Source organism: Coloeus monedula (assembly GCF_965178545.1).
Source record: "Coloeus monedula genome assembly, chromosome: 1".
Lineage (NCBI taxonomy): Eukaryota > Metazoa > Chordata > Aves > Passeriformes > Corvidae > Coloeus > Coloeus monedula.
In genome coordinates, this window is record NC_138781.1 from 111909141 (window position 1) to 111921633 (window position 12493).

General features: G+C 39.1%; 1 protein-coding gene across 1 annotated transcript; it reads left to right on the plus strand.

Annotated features, from left to right (window-relative positions):
• Positions 1-294: 294 nt before the first annotated feature.
• On the plus strand, positions 295-10364 carry RIOK3 (RIO kinase 3). The gene is given in 14 exon segments (XM_082277706.1): positions 295-400; positions 403-491; positions 1232-1353; positions 2172-2317; positions 2447-2551; positions 3097-3206; positions 3908-4051; positions 4945-5072; positions 5477-5662; positions 6135-6294; positions 7319-7399; positions 7486-7575; positions 7828-7935; positions 9034-10364. Coding segments are annotated over 14 exon segments (1662 nt in total). The 5' UTR covers positions 295-309; the 3' UTR covers positions 9136-10364.
• The last annotated feature ends 2129 nt before the right edge of the window (positions 10365-12493 follow it).

Consider the following 12493-nt stretch of genomic DNA (forward strand, 5'->3'; position numbering starts at 1 on the left):
CATCCATTTGTTTTGCCGCTGGCTTACTGTTTGGTTTGGGTTTTTTCTCCCACCGATCCCTCGGTTACTTCCCGAGATAAAAACAAACGTCAGCTATTTAACTTCTCCCATTCGCATTACCTGCAGCCCAGCGCAGCCCTGCGCCCGGCGCTGTCCCTCAGCCCCCGGGAAGGGGCGGCCGGGCGGGAGTTCCGCCGCCTCGCCTCGCCTCGCCTCGCCCCGCAGGCGGCCCCGGGAGGCTCCGCACGCCGCCGGCGAGGGCCCTGCCGCCCCGGTGACATCACCGGAAAGGCGGGTCACCCGCGGCCAATGGGCCGCCTGACGGCCGCGGAGAACCGGGGAGGACCCGGAAGGTTTCGCAGTCGGAGCGTCGCTGCCCCGCGGAGAGACCCCGCTCCTGCCGCCCGCCCGCCCCTGCGTGCCCGATGGACTCGGTGGGAGTCGCCGCCGCCGCGCCCGACGCCGGGCCGGGCCCCGCCTGGCAGAGCAAGGTGAGCGCTGTGCCGGCGCCGCGGGGCCGCTGTCCGGGCTCCGGGGAGGAGCAGGAGGACCGAGGCCGTGGAGAGGGCGCTGCGAGGTGGTGCCAGCACCACCAGAGTCACGGTCACTCGGCAGAGCGACCCGAGCGTGGTTTGGTATCGGCAGTTATCCCCTTGGTGGGGAGAGCTGCTGTGGCAGCCTGATAACCGAATTGCTTCCGTCCGAGGGAACTGGAGCTAAGTGAGCTTGGTTATCCCGGCGGTAGGCAGCGAGTCCCAGCTTGCTGGGATTCGTCATTCCCCAGCCCCCGCCTCCCCGAGCGAGGTGTGTGTGTCCCTCTGTTGTTTTGAGGGCAAGTTTTACGCTAGCTGACCTTTCAGGCTCTAGAAGCGGGGGAGGAAGCTGTGCGTAAGCCCCTGCTGCTGGGTTATTCCAAGAGAAGTTTTATATAGGCTGTATGTCTGCTTGTGGGCAAACTTCCTGGGAAGGCTTTACCCCTGTCTCCAGAGGGTACTGAGACTGACAAAATGACTTTTTTTCTTTCGTTAGTGAGTGACCATCAACAGTTTTTCAACCCCAGTTCTTCCTATTGAGTTTATGAAACTACTCTTTGAGTAGTTCCCATAGTTCCTCCGTAGAAGAGCCCTTCCATTACATGAGCTTATTTTGGAGCCAGTGATAGCTAGTTATCCTGATTATTGTGTTGCCACTGCACAAGGCTTGCTGAATTGAAAAAAATATTTATTTCCAGTGTCCGTGGGGAGCCCCTAGCACGACATCAATATCATGTTCTCTTGCTGATGTAATGAGTGAACAGCTGGCAAAAGAACTGCAGCTGGAAGAAGAAAGAACTGCTTTTCCTGAAGTGGTTGCGTAAGTTTAAGTCCTGGATTAGTGATTTCCATAGTTGTGACGCCGTCTTCCCTCTCACACGCAATTTCTTACAATGTGCTCAGTGCATAGCAATATAGTAAATTATTTTCCTGTTGCCTCCTAACTCTGCTTCTTCAAATCTTCTTCAGTGAAGACGGCTTCCCCAGCTAAAAGTCTTCCCTAGATTCTCTTCTCTGTTGCTCTTCCTTCTTTCGTGAGGTTTTCTTTGCATTTTCTGGGGGTGTTAGCAGTCTGTAAGCTATATTTAGAGAATGTCAGAAATGGTTTTTTTCTACCCCTTTAGGGACTCTTCTTAACAGTGTGCAATGTTATTTTGAGAACTATTAGATATATCACCTGTATCCTCCTATTACTTGAAAGCTCTAAACAAAGGCCAAGAACTTACTAGTTCTAAAATTGTACAAATTTTGACTATCCTTCCTGTGAAGCAGAACAAAGCAACACTGTTTGGGATTTTTTAAACATATAAATAAGTATACACATGCATACACCTGTATGCCTTCTTTCTTTTCTCTGAAGGACATCTTAAAAATAGAGCTTAATGCTTCTTGCAGAATGGTAAACAAGCAAAAGTTTAAGTAAAATTTGCATTGTAAATGAGTGGCAAAGAGAAATGAAGTCATGATCTATTAATATTTAGTGTTGGCTTGGAGTGGAGGCAGACAGCTGAGATCCATTCCTTTCTGTGCAGCTCTGCATGAAGTGTGTTGTATAGACTGGGGAAGTGGTAGAAAGCAGTGTTTCCACTTAGATTGCTGTGTTTAATTTTTTAAAATTTCTGTTTTCATCTTATATAGTGCTGCTGAAGGACCATTTATTACAGGAGAAAATATTGACACTTCCAGTGATCTAATGCTAGCTCAGATGCTGCAGATGGAATTTGACAGGGAATATGATGCGCAGCTTCGGCGTGAAGAGAAGAAGATCAATGGAGATAGCAAAGGTACCTTCATCAGAAGGAATATTTTTGCTTTGGAGCTATTCTTGACCCTTAGATTAAATTGATGGAGCTTGAGGAAGTAGCAAAGCCCTGATAATCACAGAGACATGCTTATTTGTTTTGTTTCTCAAGTCTCCATATCCTTTGAAAATTATCGGAAGGTGCATCCCTATGACAGTGACAGCTCGGAGGATGAGGTTGATTGGCAGGATACCCGTCATGATCCGTACAGAGCAGGTATGTGACAACTTTAAACAATGCAATTTCTTCAGTCAGTAGACCTGAGAATATGACATAGTTAAATTAGGTCTTGTTTTAGTGTAAGGAGACACACCAGCTGCATTTAAAATCAGGTCACCTCAATGGGAGGTGTCAGCAGGAGGTTGGGCAGGTAACTTCTGTCTGCCAGTATATTGGATTCAGTGGCTGAATCTGGCAAAATACAGTGTACATGGGAAGTATTGTGGGATGTGCTTATCTGTCATCTACGTTTGGATGATATGTTTACATATCATCTGCACATGATATTGAATACTGCTGTCTTAGCATGCCAGAAATGTGTCTGACACCCCAGAGAAGACAGAGAAGTAAGTTGTAGCATAGCCAAAGAAGCTGTCATGCTTAGGATAAGAGAAGACTGTATTAAGATTGTACAATTGAAGTAATTTATTCTGTTTTATAAATAAAATTATGTTACTTTTGTGGACGTTGTGGGACTTGTATGAGCATTGGTTATGTTTGTTTAGATGTAAAATTTGGTTTCTTTTTCTCACCGCTGGCAGATAAACCTACTACTACACCAAGAAGGGGTTTCATAGGAAAAGGAAAAGACATTACTACGAAACATGATGAAGTGGTATGTGGAAGAAAAAACACTGCTCGCATGGAAAATGTAAGTGAAAACTTAGGGAAACTTACTTTGTGTATAAAACTGGAATGCTGCAATTCAGCCAAAGAGCTAATGCTTGTCTACCAGTACTACTGGGTAGTGTGCTGACTTTTATTTTTTCCTGTTGGATGAAAGCAGTTCAGTCTTTGGTTTATTGGTTTTTCACTTTGGCAGTTGGAGTTTTGCGTGGTTTCTGTTTTATAATAGTTTGTTATTGAGCAATTCAAGAATTTGCCCAAGAACTGGTTTGGCAAAACAAAACTGTCAGCAAGTTTGGCACACAGGCAAATAAAACACAAAAGCTATTTTTGAAAAGCATAGATATTGTGTAACCTTCCTTCTAATTAATTTTGTCTGATAAGCCAAGTGTTTCAGTCAATTGTTTGACTTACAGCTTTTCAGTCTGTTTATCTGTAGTACATACCTTTCATTTTCTTTCTGGTGCAACTTCTCTAAATAAGGAAGTGCTGCAAGTGCTATTTTTACAGGATGTTAGGTTACCTCATATCAATTTGGGCAGAATTTTGAGTTCTGAGTTTAAAACAGTGTGGTTTTTAACATAGTGACAACATTGCACAAGTGGGTTTCACATAGGTCCAAATCTATCCTGGGTTTTTCCAAATCAGGATGAGAAATTTCTGTTTGTGCCAACTTTTGGTGTCTGCTAGTAACAATGCTTAAATTCTTATTATTTCTACTTGTAGTTTGCACCTGAATTCCAAGTTGGGGACGGAATTGGGATGGACTTAAAGCTGTCAAATCAAGTCTTCAATGCCTTAAAACAGCATGCATACTCTGAGGAACGTCGAAGTGCAAGGCTCCATGAGAAGAAGGAGCACTCCACTGCTGTATGTTTTTAATAAAGTCTCTCTATCTACTTCTTATCTTGTGTAATAGCTAAACACTGCTTTGGTAACTTCTTGCAACATTCCATTTTTAGTAAAACAGCTAAGCAATATTATGTTAACGTTGCTGAAGGAAATTATATCAGCCAGCTCCTACAAAAAAAAGCTCTTTATTTGAGCTGCATTACTGTGAGAGCCATGTTGAAGTACGAGCAAGCAGCTACTGGTTTTTTCTCTTTGTCTTTCTAAACTTGTCTCTTAATCAACTACAATGAATAAACTGCCTGGAAGTTATTTATAGAAATATTCAGAGGACTAATTCTCTGCAGTTGAACCATGTGGCTCCAAGTATCTGTCTTCATAACAAGTTTCAGGAAGATGAGGTGACCAACTGACCTAATAATTTAGGAATTTACTTGATAGACTGTATGGGTGAGTTTGGAGTAGGGCCTCTGGTAATTCCTGATGTGGACCTCTTCAAATTTGTGTGTTTTGCTTTGGTTTATTGTTACTTATATCAAAGGAATATAATACTTGGGATATTGTGATTCATGATTCGTAAAGACTCCTTGAAAACACTGTAGAAATTGCTGTTGAGCCTCAGTCTATAAGCGCAATTAGTAAAATACTCTATGTGCTGCACTGCTGATGGGAAGCTAAGAGTATTAAATCATTAAATCAGTCCTGGAGCAGATTGGCTTTGCTTCATATGTTTATTTTGGTCAGGCTTTTTTTCCCCTCTCTGTCAGTTGAGAGAATTTTATTAATACATTATTCTTTCCACTTAGTTGAATTCTTGTGGTATATAAATATTCTAAACTCCTGGTAAAGCAAAGAATTGCTGTATTGAATTGAGTATTCATGTCTTGCCTATTCATTCTGTTCATCTCTTGTAGGAGAAAGCAGTGGATCCTAAAACACGTTTACTTCTGTACAAGATGGTCAATTCTGGGATGCTGGAGACCATCACAGGCTGCATCAGCACAGGAAAAGAGTCTGTTGTTTTTCATGCCTATGGAGGAAAGTGAGTATGTTGTTTGTTACTGATGATAGCATTAAGTACCAGAGATGACTTAAAAAGCAGAAAACACAGAAGTATTTAAACATCTGCACCTTTTTATTCCCAAGATTAAAAGGTTGTATTCATGTATATGCAGATAATAATAAAATCTGAAAAGATGTGCCTTAACAAATTGGGAGAGGTAATCTATTTGATAAACAACTTATAATCAAAATGCCAAAACCCAAACATTCATAAGTTTAATCATCAAATTGTTATAAACTTAAGTTGGCTTCTAAATTTGATAGAAAATTAGATCCTCTCTTATATTAAAAATTGCTGTATGTTGCAATGTATAAAAACCCAAACCCATGCATTTGCTTGTAAATAGTTAACTTTGTTATATATTTGTCTTTTTCCATGAGAAGTGCAACTGAAGATAAAGTTATTCCTCCAGAATGTGCCATCAAAGTGTTTAAAACAACTCTTAATGAATTCAAGAACCGTGACAAATACATTAAGGATGACTACAGATTTAAAGACCGCTTCAGTAAATTGAATCCACGAAAGATTATTCGTATGTGGGCTGAGAAAGAAATGCATAACTTAACAAGGTAAAGAAAGAAAAAGGAAGTGTAGTTGCCAAATGCCTACCAGTTTCTTATTCTCTCTTTAAGGAAGATACTCTGTGTCTGGGTGTTTGACTTTAAGGCCGAAGTAATACACAACCTGGCACAGATTGAATAAGCCTGTGATTTCTTACAGTTTAATAAATTGTCAGCATCTTCAGTGATTTTGCATGAGAATTTACAGGCCCATGAAGTTAACAGGCTGTAGTTGTAAAAGTGGTTAGTATTCCATGAGCATTTTAGACTCACTTATGACTTTAGGATCTGAATTTTCCTGTGTAAAATACTGTGAAATATATATAATTATTCAGTTTTCATTTGTCTCAAAGACTTTTTTTACTCTGGATTAAGTTTCTCACACAGCTCTCAGATTGCAAATGAGCAAGTGAGAACTATTGGGACCTTTTAAGCTTTTTTTTCTGTTTTCCTTAATCAGTATCTATTTTCTGATCCACAGAATGCAAAATGCAGGAATTCCTTGTCCTCAAGTGGTTATCCTTAAGAAACATGTCTTGGTTATGTCTTTCATCGGCCAGGATCAAGTCCCAGCTCCTAAACTAAAGGATGTAACACTTAGTAATGAAGATATGAAAAAGGCCTACTATCAGATTCTTAATGTAAGATGATGCTGATTTCTCCTCCAATTCTGTGTTGTGTTTTCTTTTAGGGGAATAACTGTAAGGACAAATCAGCACTTATTTACTTTACAGGATGCTTACATAATTTTCAAGATACAAAGTCCAAAGTCTTACTTTGCTGCTGTTTAATATGTGACTTAGAATCAATAAGAAATTATGCACTGAAAAAAAGATATAATTAAATTTAACCTTAATCTGAGTGGAAAACATGCTGGAATTTGATGACAAACAGATGTTTAGCAGTAGAGGAATTGTGAGCAAGTAGTCCTCCTTTTATAGAAGCAGTGTGTGGTTTAGAAAATTCTCTGAAGTCTTTCTGGGTTTACCGAACACTTAATTTGCTTAAGCACTCTCCAGTGGATTGCCTGCCACCTTTTTTAGCAAACCTAGAAACTGGAGAATGAATTAGAATACTGCATGGTGGATACTTTAATTTCCTATTATCTGCTTGGTTCAAACACACACCTGCTAACTGTCCACTCACTATTACATTCTAGATATTAAAAAAACCCAACCGGGCAACCAACCCCTTGGCTGGCAACAGCTTGGTAACAGGAGTGGTCCAGGTCTCAGCTGAATCAGACCAGTGAGCAGCACAACTGTGTTTCAAGTGAATTTGTGTCCTGGTTAGGATTCAGTCTCTACAACCTGTGAAGCTTCCTTCCTATGTGATAGGAGTGAAAATGACATGTATATTTAGAGAACATGTTTATCTGTCTCCTGCACCTGGACTGTTTGGCAGAGCTGACATGAGTTTACCAGAGTAACTCTTCTTATTTTGCCAAAGCTAAGCTCAGTGATAAAAACGTAGTTTGCTGGCCGTTTGCCAAAGCTGCAATTCCCTGGATGGAAGTGTATTGAAGACTTGGGTAAAAATTATGTACATTATGTGAGTGGGAAGGGAAAGATGGGGTTGTTTTGTTGTTTTTTCTTTTCAACAGTCATGCTAGCAATATTTGTTTGGAGTATAGCACACTTCATTCATTAATTTGGTTCCTTGCAGATGATGCAGCAGTTGTATAGGGAGTGCAACCTGGTCCATGCAGATCTTAGTGAATACAACATGCTTTGGCATGATGGGAAGGTGAGTTTGTTCTTAATTTGGGGGGAAAAGGTTTCATCTACTGTGAAATATTAATACAAAGTGAATTGCTATTTCTGTCACTACAGGTCTGGCTCATTGATGTCAGTCAGTCTGTGGAGCCAACCCATCCTCATGGACTTGAGTTTTTGTTCAGAGACTGTAGGAATGTTTCACAGGTAGGACTTGTGATATCTTAGCTATACAGAAGATTACTCTTGTGCATTTTCCATGCTGACAGTGTCCTCTGAAAGTGGAAAAAAAAGTGGAAAAGTAAAATTATACTACTAGAACTTCTTTCAGTTATGTTTATCTGTGGGTCAACCAAAACAAAAATCTAATTTTGACTAAGTATTGTAACTAGGGGAAGTCAAAGGAATATTTTGTTCTGTGTAGTAAAGTGTTTAATGTGTGCTCTTTATATTGACTAGTTCTTCCAGAAAGGAGGTGTGGCAGAAGCACTTAATGAGCGTGAACTCTTCAATGCTGTCTCAGGTTTAAATATTACAGCTGACAATGAAGTAGACTTCCAAGCAGAGGTATAGCTTTCTTTGTCTAACAATTTTAATTTGGTTAGCTATAGTAGCTATTATAATACCTTAACTTTCCACATTTAGTTTGTGTGATTGGTGTGAGTAAAGTTTCAGCAGTCATTCTGCATCTCTTTTTAAAACCTTGAGTATTTTAACCTGCTACAAATGTTTACAGAAACTCAGATTGACAGATTTCTCCACCCCCTTTCCTGATGCCCCTGCTCCCAAGTAGAAAAGACTTCATACTGAATATAGTTGCTTCGTTTCAGCATTAAGGCAAATCTAGTGATCTGTTTTAGTTTAAAATCTGTTGTCTTGCCTTACATACATTAAAGGTTGTACAGCAAAAGGAAAGTTGGGTTAAAAATAATAATCATTCTACTGCTTATTTTTCATGGTTTAGATGTTAACGGATTTAAATTTAAAGTTTAGGCTAGCATTTTTAATTTTGAAGCTTAAAATCATGCTAGTGTAAACATGGACTTAGGAATCTTTGGTCACTGTTGGCTTTTCATTTTCAACCTTTGGCTGTAACTCCTCAAGGCCTGCATCCTGATACCGGATTTTAAAAAAAACAAGTTGTCAAGCATTCCGTATTTACTAACTAAAGTAAGGGCAATGTGGTGATTCTACTTTCCCAATTTGCTGATGAAATTGCAGGTTTATGCTAGTCCAGCATGGAGTAGGTGGGAGCTGGAAATTAGGTGACTCCTGGAGCAGGAGGTCAAAGTAAGAAAGAGATAAAGGGAACACAGTGTCACAGTTCCAAGATCTCTGTATCACTGGAGAAAGGCACACTTCTGTACTCCGAGAAATACAGCTGAAGTCTCAAGGATCATCCAGTTCCCCCTCTAACTGGTGCATTTTAGTTACATAGCTTGAAAGTGTAAAGGAGTGCTGCTCATTTTAGTAACTTGTTGAGAACAGATGTTTTCAAGGCGTACCTGGCTGTATTCGAGCTGTTACATGTGACTGAATCTTTGAAATAGCAACATTGTACATACCTGCTCTGGCCTCTAAAGCTACTTTTTAATGCTGTTTAGAAGCATTCTGCTGCCAGCATGGTTTTGTGATTTCAGCATGGTTTTATTTTTGGCTCTCTAGATTGAAGCTTTGGAGAAGATGAATGAAGATCACGTGCAGAATCATGGAAAGAAACTGTCAATGTTTCCAAGTGATGGAGACCCACCTATATATGATGAATAGCACTGAGTTTATAGCTGCTCACAAAACAGAACACAAATTTACTGCTTCTAACTATGTTGGTGCAGTGGTAAATGTCAACTGCCAATGTCGAGAGAGTGCTTGGCTGGGAATACCAAAATGGAAAACACAGCGAGCATATGGTGATGCCTCAGTGGTTTGCTTTTTTTTTAACCTGTCCCACACATCAGGCTGGCACTGTGAGAATGGACTATCACTACCACTTTGAACAGACTGACAGTTTCACCAGTTGCCCAGTTACATTAGACTAATGTAGCTCAGGTGGTCATGTTTTGCATGATTCAGAGCTTACATATCTTTTAGTCTAAGAAAAAAAAAATTTCAATCATCTATATTGTCCAAAGTATTTAGTGGGAAAGCACACTAGAAGAGTCCCTCTTTTTTTTCCTAATGTAACTTGAAAAACTAATTAAACATTGTGTATGGACACAATGTCTTTCATCTATCTCCACCAAGGGCAAAATGAAAAGGCAAACTGTGCACTGCAATTGCATGAAAATGTTTATTTAGCAAAGTAATATATTTATAAATGCAAAAGTCTGGACCTTGTCATTTGAAGTACAGGGAAGGTGGCTCTACTATCTCTGTAAATACTGTTGGGTATTATATGAGAAAGAGATTTGAATCCAACCAGCAGAGGACTTCCTTGGTGCCATGCCAGGAAATCCTGAGTCAACAATGTATAATAAAAGAGTCAGCTCAAGTAGCTTCACTCTTAATATACAAAGGGTTCCAAGAACTTGGTGCAAGCCAAAAATAAAACTGTATAATAATCCTGTCTCTACCTAGAATGTCAGTTTGGAGCATCAAATATTCTTGCCCTAAAGATAATAGAGAAATCTGAGTATTCATTTTTCACCTGTAAGCAAAAAAGCTTCATTTAGAAATAATGATGACTGATATTGGTTTCCACAGTCTATTTTATGCTTTTATTCTTAATGTCAGTCTTTTTTTTTTCAGCAACTTCTAAAAATCTAGCAATGTTTCTCTCCAAAACAACACATTTAAAGGTGAACTGACGTGGTGGGATAGTTTGGAATTAAGAAATTCTAATCAACTTCTTTTTAACTGATTTCTAGTTTCTGATGCTGCTCTTTATCAAGCAGAATATAGTGATGCTACATGTGACCTTCTCACAGTGTGCTGTGAAAGTGACTTTTTTATCTCTTTTTGTTGGAAAACTGGTGGTGAAGTAAAATCTTAAGATCTTGTGGTGGTATTCTCGCATGGTTCTTTGCATCACAGAGGCCTTCATTGATCTTTGGTGCTTCCCTAGAGCAATATTACGGTAGGACTACACTAATTCCTTACAACAATAGAGAAATGATTGTTTGGGTGGGTACTACATAAACAATAAACAACCTTGGTTTTGCCAGTTTCATCCCAACACTTGGATCCTCTTCCTTTTTCCAAATTGGACAAGTATCTTGCATTTACCCCTTACTTTTGAAATAAAGGAACTTGTATCTATTTCTCAGTGAAACAGTTTCCCAGAATAATGGTATCAGGGAAAGAACAGACCACTGTAAGGGAAGTGCTGCAGTTAGCTAACCACTTCAAGAAGACTACAAGCTTCTGTTGTCAAAGATAACTAGATCTCCTTCAGAGAAGGCTTTTTATTGAAAAAGTGATAGTCCTATTCCAGGCTTATAACTAGTTTTAGTACTCTTAACATTTCTTAGAGGGGAAAAAAATCTCAGAACAGTTGCTAATAGCTTAAAATGTTCTTGTAAAAGGAAGATTATGATTGCTACAGCTATTTGCATGAAGTGAGAGGAAGAGAGAGCAGAAGTAACAGGAAGCAAGGGGAGGGACTTTTTTGAGCTACTATTTGAAACAGGCCCCTGCTTGTATCCCTGTGCTTGGACTGAAGCTTCAGTTGTTACTGTCATTTTTAATTTCTTGCTAAAATCTGTCTAGCACAGGCTTGAAAAAACAAAACACACTCCAAATAAATTAAGCCATTTTCCTTGAGTCTAGTTTAAATCAGTTGGGCCCAATTATATTATGTATTATATATATAATATTATATATAAATATATTTTCACTTCCATCAGTAAAATTGGCTCAGGAATTTGCATGGAGATTTTAAGACACCTGGGCATGTTTTCAAGTAGTTGAAAACAAGAGTTTGCTAAAAGAAGCATTTTCCTGGACTCCTTTGAAATAAAAGGTTCCAGGATTATTATTGAGCAAATAGAATCTTAGTTTTGGAATTGGCCATTAAGGTTTATTTCTATGACAAGAGTTTCAAGTTGTGTGTATATTTACTTGTTTGCTGATTTCTCCTCAAAGATACCTCAGTTTATATTGCAATTGCAGGAAGTGCATGCTGTTCTTTAGAGAAGTAGGAGAAGGGTAAATGTCAGTAGAATTTCTTAAATTTTCACCATGGATTAACTAAACTTCTGACTAACAAGCAATGAATTTTGTTACTTTGTAAAAAATTATAAACTTTAATGTGCTTTAAATGCTTTGGAAATACTTGTCATCTCCAGTTACCAATTTTTTGATTATGCAGGAGGGTTCTGCAGAACAAACAGCTTGCTGTAATTCTTAGTTGTGACTTTAGTATCTCTAGTCTGATGTGAAACTGCAGCTGGACTAACTGGGTCACAAGTCATTCAACAGTTGTTTGCATGATACTGTGTTAGTATCTGGTACTTAAATTTCTATTTCTCCCATACTAAGATGTGCTACCATTTTAATCTGAAATTTTTAAATTGTTATGATCTTAGTCTTTTCCCCTCTTTTTAAATTTTCCTTTCTAAACCAAATAGAAAATGCATAAGTGATATTCTCACACAATATCTAGATCATAATGTAGGACTTACATCTAGTGAACTAAGGTATTTGCCAGTGCATCAACAAAAAAAAATCCCATTGCTGTTTTGTTCTCCAAACTAAAATATATGCTCAGCATCAATGCTGAGGACCAAGCCAGACTTTAACTTCAATAATGCTTTATTAATATTGTTCCTGAAATAAGAGCTATTTTCAGAGTTGAATTACAACAAGCCACTACACAAGCAGTTTCCTGCCAAGGAGCAGGATCAATAGTGACAGTGCAGTAATTATGGACAAATAAAGACAGAACTTGGAAGCAGTTGTTTCCTGTTTTTCTCCACATAGAAGTTTTGGGTTTGTTTCTGGTTGGTTGGTTTTAAAATCACTACAAAAGGTTGGGCCAAAAGCCCCATCCTGCCCCTGCGGCCTCTACACAATGCTGCCTTGGTTTAGAAAGACAGTGTTTTTGCTTGCCTAACTATTTTAAAGTCCACTAGCTTTGCTTTTAAAAGCAGAATAAATCCTCCCAGCTAGAGGGGTGCCCTGATGAGTG